General features: G+C 36.6%; 1 protein-coding gene and 1 long non-coding RNA gene across 8 annotated transcripts in view; both read right to left on the bottom strand.

Annotated features, from left to right (window-relative positions):
* Window positions 1-4,407: 4,407 nt before the first annotated feature.
* Window positions 4,408-7,243, bottom strand: LOC132916341 (uncharacterized). Its single transcript, XR_009660078.1, has 3 exons — window positions 7,097-7,243; window positions 6,831-6,975; window positions 4,408-6,711 (listed from the first exon to the last, which is right to left on the bottom strand). It is a non-coding gene; the product is annotated as an uncharacterized LOC132916341 (long non-coding RNA).
* A 2,206-nt stretch (window positions 7,244-9,449) lies between these two features.
* The window catches only part of LOC132916851 (doublesex- and mab-3-related transcription factor A2), a 32,845-nt gene continuing 28,283 nt past the window's right edge, over window positions 9,450-14,011 (bottom strand). For 2 of the 7 annotated variants that reach the window (XM_060977234.1, XM_060977228.1), the window contains 4 exons: window positions 13,408-13,679; window positions 12,430-12,736; window positions 10,014-11,576; window positions 9,943-9,977 (listed from right to left, as the gene is read on the bottom strand). In XM_060977234.1, coding sequence (XP_060833217.1) covers window positions 11,251-11,576; window positions 12,430-12,736; window positions 13,408-13,679 — 905 coding nt within the window. In that variant the 3' untranslated portion in view covers window positions 9,943-9,977; window positions 10,014-11,250. The other 5 variants (XM_060977235.1, XM_060977232.1, XM_060977230.1 and 2 more) reach the window with 5 other exon arrangements.

Raw genomic sequence — 14,011 nt, 5'->3', positions numbered from 1 at the left:
CAACCTCCCCCGTCTCTTTTTCCTCGTCTTCGTCCATCCAATCGTCCACGTTTTCTCTTTTTCCTTCGGTAACAGTCGAACAGGCAAATCGGTTCTACACCGTGTTGACCCTATTCTCCTTTTGAACATCGTTCGACGAACCACGACTCTCGTCCTCGTTCCTCGAAGATCTCGACGAGTACACGCAGTCGACGAATGCAACGTCTTCTGCGTGAAAGAAGTACCTGTAACGTTCTCTTCGCTTTATTGTTGCACACTTCAACATTATGCGATGCTAAGATCGCGGGATACACGGGATAATATTCTTTTTCGTTGAATGCACTGTGGTCAGGACTTCTCCTCAATTTTTGTATGTCACGAGTATACGTTGTCTTCCTTTTATTAAGATTTTCTTTCGTTTTCTTTTTCGTTTCTTTCACCTTTTCTTTCGTTGGAATTTGAATCAATCCTTTTCTTGTGTTTAATTTAATTTTATTTTGGTGTATATTTTTTAAATAAAATATCTCAAGCAAAATGTTGATTTACCAATTTCCTAGAATAGTGTATCTTTTATTAAGATTTGTGAAAAATAGGATAAGAATTTTGTAAGGATCTTAAAAAATGTGTTTCCTCTACTTTCCTTTTATTTTGTAAACTTTAGTTTACACGTTTATCAATCTATTGTTCTCTTTTATTAATTAACAATCACTGATTTATAATTCTCTATTGGAATGAAGAACTGTAATTAATTCTCATCTTATTCATATTCTATTGAAATTACGAAAAGAAATTTTTTAACAACTTTTGTTACTTTTGAAAACTGAAACAAAAAAAAAGGCGAAAAGGTCAAAAATACAAAAGAAGAGATGGAAGAAGAAAAAGAAAATACATAATTGAAAAGAAATAAGACTCCGCCTCCAGATAGATAGGCGGCTGTTATATTTCACTTACAATACAAAACGTAATTCAATGGCGAACAGAAAGCGGCGGATTCCATTGGAAGGGGATGCCGGCAGTGGAAACGGCGTCGACGCGTGGAGGCGAGGGCGACGACGATCATTGAAATGGAAATGCCATTGACGCAAAGTGAAAGTAATTAATGGAATATGCCCGAGTGATAGAATGAATTTGATGGTGGCGCGGCCTTGTCGACCGAAACACCGCGGCCCGGAACAGTGAAATACGCGCACGTATAACCGATGAAAGGGCGGCTTCGAGGGTGGAGGTGGAGGAAAGTAATAGCGGAGGGTGGAAGGCGAGTTTCTGTCGATTCGATTCTTTATCTTGCAAACTTTCAATTACTCTGATGATGTATATTGTCAGTCTATTAATTGGGTCGTTTTTTAACTGTATAATGTTACCTGACATACCGTTAGAAGTTATGCACATATGTCAGAATCTATGTATATTTCTCAAATCTTATTTTCATTATTTGTCAGTATAATATCCTACTTTATACCATATCATTGCGCTGATACCAAGAAGTCTATTTATTATAGTTTTTGCTTCTTAACTTTGAAATCAAAATGAAAAATTGTAATCAATTACAATTGTTGTTCTTATCAGCAAACAAAATTCAACTTATATAGGATTATGCCAAGCTATATAATTGAGCTATATGTAGTTGTTTGCTATTGGCAAATCAATAATTTTATACTAGATATATTAGCATAATACAATACAAGTGTCTCTCTTTCCAAATCTTTCTGCAATACTTATCTAGTATTTTTGTTCATCAATCAAAATCTTTAAGATCTTCTAAGTTATTAGCAGCCTATTTTACATAAAGTTTAAAAAGCCCAAGAAGTAAAGTTGATATTGGAAGATAAATTTTATAATTCGTACCCTTCTGTTAGTGACAGAAACCTGCAGGAACCAGCTTTGGGCTTACTCCTTTCGGCTCGGCTTTCAGTTCTAGCGAAGTGGAGAAATGGCCGGGTGCGAAAGTGTTAATCAGAAACTGCTTTAGACACGAAGTTAAGTACGCTTTAAAAACCGCTCTAAATAAGAAAAAAGACGTCATCAAAGTACCCTGAAAAGAAAATAAATAACCATAAGGTCGGATAAAAAAATCGAAGCTAAATCTTTCTTAAAAAGGAGAATAAATAAAGGAAATAAAAATAAAAATAAAAGAAACAAAGCGTTGTAAGTTCGTTTAGACAACAAAGATTCTCCCCAAAAAAGCAGAAGAATCAGAAGATGGTAGAAACGTGGAACGGTAACAGACGAGAAAGGAGAGGTCGTGAACGAAGACAGAGAATTTTAATAGATTTAATTAATATTTCATTTGCATGCTATTTCTCACCCTACCGGCGAGTTTCGTTCCATTCTCTCTGCAACTATGTGCGATGGTACTATGCGCGCTGTTCGAACCAACACGTAGACGAAAAAGGTACAGAGCCATCCTAGCCGGAGGACGCGGCAACGTAATCCGTGAGGGAGTAATAGAAATTTCGTTGCACACACATTTTCAATGGGAGGTGCAGTCTTCGTACAGAGAGTAAAATAGAGACAGGGATATACAGGGTGTCCCATAACTTGTGGTATAATCGGAAATACAATGATTTTATATAAAAAAATGAACTAAGAATTAAATTTCTTTGTTTTTATCATACTTTCATTCACTGCTACTAAAATATAACTATCTCTGGAATTATCTTCCTTTATGAAACCATTCTCCTTTTCTTTCTTTATTTTAAATAATAATATTTGCTCTAACACAATGTCCACTCTTGTGTTTGCTTCTCTAACAATAAGTTATTTTGTGGAAATGTAACAAAAATTAATGACAATTATGTTAGCGACAATTGTTAGTTAAAATTAAATCAATGCAACATATGCATCAAAAGTATCTGTTATTCTTATTTATAAGAATTTATTATCATTTATATCTTCTAACATATGCCTTGTATTTAAAAATTTTGTTATTAATATTATAAATTCAACTGCGTAAAAGAATCAAGATCTTGATTATAAATCTGATCTTAAAAAAAAGAAATTGATAATGTATTATGTATATGTGCTATGTACGTTTACATAGATTTATTTTTAGATTTTAGATGAATTTTATTCTATTCGTGACAGCAAAAGTAATTATTCTTTATTTGCTATATAGCCAAGGATCCGTGAACCGTTTAAGAGTCTCACACCACCAGTTACAGAACACCCTGTATACGGAGAAGCCAGAGGGGGGCGACGCAGTCCTCTCGCTGTATTTCAATTTAGCACGTCCATTGTTAGATACTAATATTATTCAGTTGGGAATTGTTTCGTGACACCCCTCAGGAGTATGATTTGCACCAAACGCTGGTGTCCGTGGCCTCCGGTGTCTGCTCTATTACTCTGTTTCTATCCCTCTCTCTCTTCCCTCTTTTCGTTGTTTCTCTCCTTCTTTCCCTTTCCATCATCCACTGCCCTTCTCTTCTCTACTCTTTCAACCCTCTACATCCCATTCTGTGTCCCGTTTCATCCCGAGTTCTCGTCGACCGACCACCCCGCTTCATAACCCGAGGAAGATAATAAAGTATTGCCCAATGAAATACCTCGATATATATCGGTAGAAATAGAGACGAAGCGGTTCACAAAGAAGCGGCCACGTTTCCCGACGATATTCTCGCGAGAATTTCTGGAACGTAGTGGCGCGCTCCATTTTGTAGTTCTGATTTCCGAATGGTTTCACTGTAAAATTTATTCATGTTATGTAGATCTTTCCTTTTTTTCTGTTTGATAATGTTTATTGATTTTTTACTAATGTATATTCTTTAAGTAAATAATAAGTTAGGGTTGGTGGTTGAAACATATGAGAAATTTTTGTGACTACCATGAAGAAAAAGGAGTGGGGTTTGTAAGTAGTATTTGATGAAGTTATTGAACAGTGTAGTGATATCTTCAATGAATTTTTGTTTCACCCCAGAACTTCTATTTTACATAACTACTTTAAATAACAGTAATTTGTACTGATATCTTACTGTAATTTAGTGCTTAATCTTTTATTTTCTGTATCATGTATTAGATACTAAAGGATTGTTATTATTTATAAGCAATTCGATTCCTTTTGAGATGGCTAATGTTACTGAGAGCATTGTTAGAAAACAATAGAAAACATTGATCTACATCCTCAAAAGCATATCCTCAAATTACTCTGTACTTTGAATTAATTGAGATACTGCACCAGAAACATTCCATTGCATACTTATTAGAATATTATACTTGTACACCATTTGCAAACCCCAACATTTTCAATATTTACACATACCAATGTAATTATTTTACATAGTATTATATTTCTCATGCATCAATCAATACATTGAATGCTATAATTTCATCAACTCTTTCTTCCTCTCGTTCTTAAAATACAATCTGAAAATAGAATCTGTAAGAAAAACAAGTAAAAAAGGGGAAAGAAAAAAAAGGAAAAGGAAACAAATACAGCGTCTATTTACCCGACGTTCGGCAACACTATACACTCTTCCCTGATCCGTGACGAGGATTCGAAGGATCCAATTCAAGATTGGCTTCCAAAACGCGCACTTGAGCCAGCCACGAGCAAATATACGTGGCTGCACACACGTGTACACGGTCGATACAGGTAGAGGGTGAAGCTCGGCGTTCCCAGCCGGAGAGGTGAACACAGCAGTGGGTGTAGGAAGAGAGGGGCAGTGAAGTCAGAGCAAATATTGATGGAAGTCGAAAAAATTTTAAAAGCCATCCCAGCGGGGCCGTCCGCTTGTGTTTCGCCGCTTTTCCGCGGGATCGTGCTTTTTAAGTATTCGACAAATATCGATGTTTCCATTGATTTTCGATTTTGAGCGCGATCCCGTTCTCTGCTCCACCCCCGATTTTTTGGCCTCTCTCTCTATCTCTCTCTCCTACGCACACACACTTTCTATGTTTTGTATTGAAATTTTTATCGAACGAAATTTCACGAGCGTCACCTTTCTTCACCGTTTAGAAAAACGCAGCGGGAAAATGGAAACGATTATTCGTTTCTCGATTTTTCAACGGCATGTTTTTTATATTCTATTTTTACTTTCAATCTCTTTTTTTCTTCCCTTTCCTTCGCTTTTTTTTTTTTTTTTTTTTTTTTTTTTTTTTTTGGTTGTTTGTTTAATTGTGTTGTTACGCTGAGGTTCGATTTACAGTGTTGGTATCTATGGTTGGATATCCTAGCGCTTGTATTGGTGTATGTGGATAGTAGTGATTTTGTAGTTTGTTGAAATCTGGAAACGGAACGTGAAGAATGTAGTGTTTTGGCGATTGTTTAGAGAAAACGTGGTACTATTAAACAATACTGTTCTTAATGTGTGTGATATTTTCATATGAGTTGTACCTTTAAAGGACCTGATATATTTCTACGTATTATATTACTATTCTATTCTATTCTAATTACTATTCTACTTCAAATAAAAACTACATCCCTTCACCACCAGTATTGAATCATTTTCTATATTCAGTCTTCACTATATCTTCCCTGTCACTGCGAGACGATTACCACCAAAACTTCCCCTTTCAAAAGAATCTTTTTCCAAATCTTCATGCAAGCCTAGTTTTTCTTCGATTCCCATGACAAGATTTAAAATTGCAAACCCTATTGGAAACTAAATGAATGATAAATTTTAGTGTATTATGTCTTCCTCGCAAAAGCATCAGAAAGAATAAGTTTTTACATTTAACAATTCATAAAAGAAATTTTCCCTCTTGATAGGATTACAATACAAATATAAATGCAAACAAATGTAACCCCTAGAACTAATAATCAAAGAATATCATGTTATAAAATTCCACCCCAGTATATTCTATTTTTATTTTAGAGATCAACAGTATTCGCTATATCTTTTATCACTGCTAAATATTAAAGATGCTGGATTGAAAGTAGACAAATTATTGCTTTGCAGTGGTTTATAACAATATCTCCTTAACTTTTTACCATTTTTAAATATTAGACAATAAGCGTAAAAGTTATTATTTTACTACATTATAATTAACACTACAATGGTATTATTACAGCACAACAGAAATTCGCGAGAGGATGAAATTTCACCCACGACAGCCTCTACGGTTAAATACAGAACATAAGTAAAAGCGAAATAGAGCTAGAACTAGATATATATATATATATATATATATATACAGAAGCTGGCTAATACACGGCGATGGGGGGTTGTTGCACTTTGACTGCGGATTAAACTCCCGGATTGTAGGCCCTGTGGCTCGGCCACGGAACGACGGAAAGGGGACTATTATACTCCATTATGAATGGTAACCAGTAGCCAAAGGAGGAAACTCCGTGGGGTGTCGATATATTGCCACCCCTTAGAGCCAGCCAGCCATCGCTCGTAAATAATAAGCGGGCCGCGGCGGTATTATAATGCAACCGCGTGCACCGCCGCCAGCACCGGTACAAATTGCCGGGTATAGAACAGTAGGCGCGTGTTCAGCCATCGACCTACCGGATATATGCCTTGTATAGGGCAATCGATTATCGGTATTTCATCGATACCGTGTACCAGCAGGCAGCCAGGCTGGTGCACGCGCGTAATCCGCCACCACTCGTAATTATTCCCTAGAGTATCGCCGGCCGCGAAAATGATTTTATTTAGCAAAGTCGTGGCTGCTCCAACGGCGAACCAACAAGCGGGTGTGGAACGGACGGCCGCCTCACTGCTTGGAAAACCATTTTCAGTTGTGTTCAGTTTCGTCGCATTCCTCGTCGAGAGTTTGCGTTGTTCGCACCTGGAGAACGCGTATCAATTACTGTTTTTATAATATATCGGAGGGTTGATGAAATTAGTCGAGATTACGTTTCTCACATTTTGCAAATGCATGATGGGATAAAAAAGATATGATCATACCATATCAGGTTGTGGTTTCCTTCTGCTAACAAATCTTTTAAGTTTGAGGAAAATATGAAAGGCACGATAATATAGATGATAGCTGTTTCAGTTTTGTACTAAAGATCTTAATATGTTAAATATCTTTTTGTTCATGGATAACAATCTAAAATATATAATATATTTATTATATAAATTGTATAAAGTTTTGTATAAATTAATATAAAGGAATCATATTTGTAAATAAATTGAAATCAATTTTATGGTATAATAACGCAACATCTTACGCGACGAAAATAACCATACAAAAGATTCAGGGAGTAGAATATGAAATTTTTACATCTCTTTTCTATTCACTCAATTCTATACCTGTAGATTTTTATTTTAGTACTTGCACATGTGTGGCATTCAAAGAATTTTTCAATTCTAAAACTGGTGGCTTTAATAGATTGGGGTTAGGTTGGGGTTAGGTAATGTTGGGAAATATTTAAAAACTCGTAGTCGCTATACTTACACAGTGAATGCTTTCCAATAGTTTTCTTGCAAAATTATTCAGTATTAGATTTCAATTTAATCAAGGTAGTTATATTGTTAATGAAGTTATATTTTCGAACGAATTTCCTAAAGTCTTTTCGTATCTACTTCCATTGTTAGACTATTTATATAGTTCTCTATAACATAGTATAATATTACATGTAATATATTGACCATGGTTAACACACAAAAACCTCAAGACGCGAGATATAATAACAATTTCTGAAAACCTCAGAAAATTGACATTTCATACTAATGTATGATACTTTGAAATAAGTTCTACATATATTTCACAAAATCACTCTTGTTCAAATTAAGGATGGAGAGACATTCTCTCTTCACTTTTCAATATGGACGAATGACGGACTGAATCGATCATTCAGCAGGGATCTGGTCGCAAATCGAGTGGTAAAATCGATTAGCCGCGTCGCCGAGAATCTATTTGCAGGAAATCGACTGCTCGGAGATCCAAATGGTGCATCGAGCATGAAACCGATCCAATTTCAAAGATTCCTTGGTCCACATCGCCCTCTATAGCCCTGCCTATCTTTCTGCACCTGCGAACTGTATCCGACATCCGATACCTTTTCTCATAGCGTTCCCTTCGTTTAAGAATTTCAAGTCGAGTGGAAGATTGTCCCTTCATCACGATACAAACTCGTGTTCCTTTCAACCTTTATTCGATCGAATCCTCGTTTTGTCTACAACCGAGAATTTTTCTTGGCTGTTGGTGGACAACCATTTGTTGGTTATGGGAATGGTAACCATTTTTTGAGAAATTATTGACCACGAATTAATCTTCGGATGTTTTTAAATTGGGGGAAATTTGTACATGTATTGTGAGTTTGGTATATAGAGATTGTATACTGAACAATTTTGTTAAATTTTTCTTATAATTCCAAAGTAAAAAGTATATAAATTTTATTCTTCCACTCCTTCTTTAATTTAGTTTAGCATTTAATTTGAACATTGTCAATCACGTTATATTATCACATTATGAAAATGCATATGAAGTTGTCCAAGCTTATGATAGAATAGTATTATCTAAGTATTTATGTGAACTTACCTTTTATCTTTTTAAATGGTCAAATATCCATAAGCGGTGATACATTGTCAGAAATGAATAATTGTGATACTCTTTCAATCATCTCTATAGTAATAACAGCACAAATTTAATCGATTTGGAGAATACTAAAAGACGTTTACCGATAGCAATTTAACACTCCAACGTACTGAAACGCCATAGTCAATGAGACAACTAGAGTCTGTTTCTCTCTAAAAACAAATTTTCAGGCTTGATCCTTTCTTTCTTTTTATCTTTCAAGTATTCCTAATTTAATCGACGATTTTCAATTTTGTTATGAAACAAAGAAACTTATTGTTAGCATTAAATAATAGCGTCTTATTCATTCAACTGAACTATGTTTTCTTTTTAGTTAGGTCGGCTAGAGAATCATAGTTATGGTGGGGATGGATTCATGCATGTTTGAAGCATAGTGTGTACCTATATGTATATAGTGCATCGAACGATGAAGTTCCGTATGAAGAGAGAAATTAGAAAAACGAAAAATCATTGGAAATATCGGGCCCAGGGGAAAGTGAATTCCTCGCGTTCCTCGATGCTTTCTTTCTGTTTTTTCGCTTCGTACCACCGATCCGTGGTAATCGTTCGTTATTCACTGGTTCTTTTTCGAATTCCGCGAAAACAACGTTGGAAGGCAGTCCACCATGAAACTACAAACCTTATTATTTTATATTTTTAGCAAGAATTTACTTTGTTTATGGGAGAAATAATAAATAATTAGTAATAATTCTACGCTATGGTTTGAAACACAGAAACTAATATTTATAGAAGTTATTAAATTTCTATCAATAAATATATGTATGTATATACATATTTGGTTGTTCATAGTATAGTAGTAAGTAAACAATATTAGATTCAAAAATGTTTATAAAAGCATAGAGATTAAAGTATAATATTTACCTTTTCTGGTATATTATATTTTAAACAAAAATTCTTTTTAAGCTCAAAGCTTTTAAAAAAGAAGGAAAGAGAAGAAAAATTGAATTGTGAACAAAGGGTAAGATTCATTATCGAACACTATGTATGGAGTATCAATATCTTATTTATTATTCTCATAAACCGTCTATACATTTTCTCGGATAACATATGGTAACTACAAAGAACGACGCTTTTGGTCGCCGGCGAATCTAAACATCTTAGAGCCGTGATACTTACAGGCAAACACTTATGCATAATCGGTCGTGTTATACGTACATGTTCCTGTATCCAGAAACACGTAATTTATTTTCCGTTTTATGTTCTTTTTTCCTCAACATCATTTTTTTTTAATTTTCTTATTTTTGTTTTTGCTCTTTTCGTTATTTATTACGGGTGTAACTTCGCTAAACATACTCCGTGACAGTATTTCCGGTTAACTGCAATGGATGATCAGGCTAAAGCGATTCACGCGTATTTACAATTCGTTTCTCATGTCGTATGCTCCTTTTCCCTGTTTTCTTTTTACTGGTTAATTGTTATCGTGACAATACAATTTTCTTCTTTCACTCTCTCTCTCTCTCTCTCTCTCTCTCTCTCTCTCTCTCTCTCTCTTTCTCCCTCTCGAACATAACCTACACACACGCGCGCGCGCACGCACACGCACACACACACACACACACACACACACACACTTCGTTAAGTCGCTTTATCTACACATGTATAAAGATATATTGTTACAATGATACAGCCGTTCATCGCACAAACGGCTCGTTTTTCATTCTCCTTATCGCGATCTGTTTCTCTTAGTACGTTCACGGAACGAAACACTATACGAAACTGATCGACACGAGTTGTATTATTCGGTGGATTACTGGCCACACTGTTTCATATATTCTTTAGAGACGTTCGACAAAAAATCTTCAACTTTTCAGGATTGAAAATTTTCTAACGGTATCCGCAGCACGCGGTGGAGAGGGTCTACGGGAATTCTTCATTGTGGTTCACACGCTATAAAATTGCGGAACGTCTTCTTCCGCCATATTTGGTTTCCTTCGAAGAACTTTGTTTTATTCTTAAGTGACGTACCTTGTATGTAATGCGTCTACTATGTTTTTGAGGAAATATGCAAGGTTTCCTCGGAAAGACATGTTTTGGAAGTTTCTTCATTGGACCTTTTGGATTAGGTTACACTCATAAGTATGTAAGTAGAATTGTAGATTTCACCAATTCTTCCTTATCTTCCTTACTTAGGTTCCATGATCCGTTTTCTGTTTCCTATCTTTTTCGAGACACTGTCTCATTCTTATCATCTGTTGCAAATTTTCACCATCAGAGCTATTTGCCTCCAAACTTCCATCTGCGTTTTTCAAACTGCATCATCATAACCTCCAAATCCTTACAACACATTTCATTCGTAAGATTTCATCGTATCTTTTTTAAAAAATCACATAGTTCCAAGTCTTTATCAATTTCTAGCATCTGCTCCAAATATTCATTCAGAACCATTCGCTGTCAACCTTTCATTATGTCATCATAATTTCTAATGATAACTTGATTAACTCGTAAGTTGACATCGGATCCTCTTCAATCCCAAGTCCTCGCCAATCTTGCCATCTGCTTGAAATTTCCTTTCAGAACCATTCACCTCCAAACCTCCCTTCCGTCATCATAACAACAATAGAAAATTACCAAGTATTTCTTGTCACAATGATCTCGAACCATCCTCTTCGTATCCCACAGAGACTCGGAAACCTTCTGGAAACCCTCTCGCTCCCCAATATGACTTCTCATCCTCTTGAAGAAACGACAGCGGACGCGCCGCCATTTCCACGGTCGAAATCCCTCCCCACCGTTACCCTTAAGCTATTGCAGGTAAGACCAGGTGGCGGCCTGCGCATCGTCCGGTCACTCGGAGTAGCTCGTCTTGTCACTCGCATCATCGGGACTGGTCTCCCGATAGGCGTCGCCTGTTCCATTTGCGTGTAGGCTCTGATTGGGCGGCTTGATCACCGTGGGCAGGTAGCCGGTACCCGCGTACGGTGCGGCCAGGAACCTGTGCCTGGTCGACGGTATGGGAGTGGTGCAGTAAGCGGCCCGGCTCGCATATGCGGCTGAGACCGAGGCAGATGCGGCCGCAGCCGACGCTAACGCGCCTGCTAGCGGCGAGAACGCAGACTTCGGCTGGAGACTGTCCTCGCAGACCAATACCTCCATCGCCGACACCACGTCGCCTGCGACACAGACACCTCTGCCAGTTTCTATTTCCTATTTTTTTCTTTTTCTTTTTAACATTCTTTCTTGACTTTTGGTTGGCAATTTTATCGTTTTGATTTGTTTCTTTAGATTAGATTGGAAATAGTTTGATGTACATTTAATTAGGAATGGAAATAGTGGAAGGTTGGAAGGGATGTTTTATATAGCATGCTTAATTTATGTAAATTATTTTATGTTGGATACTTTAAATTATTGGATTAAGAATACTGGATTAAGAAATACTATTTGTTCGTTTCTTGAGAGGTTGGAAACCGAGAATTCAACCCCTTCGGTAGAAAGTGTTTTAAAAATTGGGAAACCTCTTTTTAGGCTTGTCTCAGAATATTCTAAAATTGCATTTAATTTTTCTATTTAGATATTTCTAAAATTCCCTCAGAATATTCCAAAACCCAAATTTGGAACCCTAATTCTAAATCTAAACCTAAATTCTGAACCTAATCTTGGAACCCTATTCTATACTTAATCCATTAAAAATCCCCTTCATCAAATCCCGAAACCAAATCCAATATCTATATACCAATCTTTTCAAAATTCCCTTCAATAAATTTCAATAAAAATATTCCTAACCTCTTTGAAAATTCCAAGAATCCCCCCCAAAACCTATTCCCAAAGGGTACCACGAATCTCGCGACCAAAAGGGTTGAAACTCGGCCGTGGGTTGCAATGGAAACTCGAGAACACTATGGACGAATCTTCTCGAATTGTTTCTCAGCCACGTGTCCGTCTGACGATCTCTCAGTACAGAGGACCAGCCGAGGATCGTGTTATGTCCATGAATAATGGCCGCGGATATCGGATTGCAGTGCCTACCTTTGCACCGGTGCAACAGAGCCTCGACGTCCGCGCGACGTCTTCCGGGAAACACTCGCAACAGTACGTCGACGGGCGATCGTTGTTGCTGCTGCTGTTGTTGTTGTTGCTGCTGTTGTTGCTGTTGTAACTGAAGGCCGCAGGTCTGTTGAATATTTTGCATCTGCATTTGCATTTGGATCTCGCGTGGTTCTGGAATGTGATGGTGGTGCTGATGCTGGTACAAAGCTGGTGAACAGTAGAGAGAACTCGCTGCTGGACCATAGAGGGGAGCGTAAGGTGGAAAATGTACTGCCGTCGCTGCAGCCTAGAAAAGAGATTGTAAGCATTGTTTATGGTATTAGAAATAATGTGGAAATGGTTATGGAGTAGCATTTTGAATTTAGCACGCCTAACATAATCCTAACTTTGCTCTCCTCCTTCGTAGGATTATGTTCGAAATAAGCTACGTCGCTTTTTTGCAACAATGTATACATTCATTACAAATAGATTAATGAAATATATTTTTAAATATTATGGAAAAAGAAAAATATAGTAATAGAACTTATCATAATACAATTATATAATAGAATTTACGAGTTTAGAAGCCAAAACAAAGCTCTATTTAGGTTAGGGTTTCCTGTGTCCACAAAAAGCATGAATTTTCATAAGCACACACATTCGTAATATATTTATTATCACTCATATCATTAATAAAATCACTTCGTTTACACAAATTTGTCAAACTTTTGATTTAGGTATACATAAAAAATTGAAAACGAGTTCACACAGAAAAAAGATTGCTAAAGGTAAAGTCAATCCATTTCAGTGAAATTTTCCGCAGATATATATTGAAAAATTACAAAAAATGAAGTTGATTGATTTGATTACTAAACAGCTTATAAATTAATTCCTCTATATCTTCTATATCGAAATCGTTTCGTTTGAAATCCCGTATATGGACTCGTAATCGTAAAGGGATTAAGGTAAACAGCTTACCGCCAACGAGGGTAATGGTGGGCTAGGTCTAGGCTGCACCAGGTCCACTGGTTGAAGGGTCTGCTGCGTCTGCTGAGGGCTTCCGCTTTTGCGGAGGCTGAGATTCTCTGGCGCCGGCGTATCCTCCCTTTGCGGCGTTAGTGCTGGCGTCAGTGGAGGTGTATGCGTCGGACTCTGAGAACCTGGTTCCGGGCTTCCATCTTCGGAATCATTCAAGCTATTTGATCGTTTTCGTGTTGTATCGTTCTCCGTCATTCCAACCGACGTCGGAACTGCAGTTACAAAAAAATTTTTTCAGGTTAGGTTTACCTTTGTTCATAAACACATGAATATTTATAAAGATATATACGCAGCCCTGTATACAATCAGCTTGTATACAAAAAATTCATTAACCTATTAAGCAATTTCTATCTAGGTTAGGTTTATTTATGTTTTTAACTAAACACGGAAATTAGGTGAGTACCTACATATTTGTACATTCATTTACGTATTTTGTAACTTACAATTAATCCAAATTAATTCTCTATTATGTATATGGTGCTGAAAATAAACGTGTTAATGATGAAGTCTTTGCGGGAAATTTGAAAAACATTTAATATCTTTC

This window comes from Bombus pascuorum, chromosome 2, assembly GCF_905332965.1.
Source record: "Bombus pascuorum chromosome 2, iyBomPasc1.1, whole genome shotgun sequence".
NCBI classification, from domain to species: domain Eukaryota; kingdom Metazoa; phylum Arthropoda; class Insecta; order Hymenoptera; family Apidae; genus Bombus; species Bombus pascuorum.
Note: the sequence above shows the minus strand (reverse complement) of the source record. Positions and strands in the feature narration are given on the sequence as shown.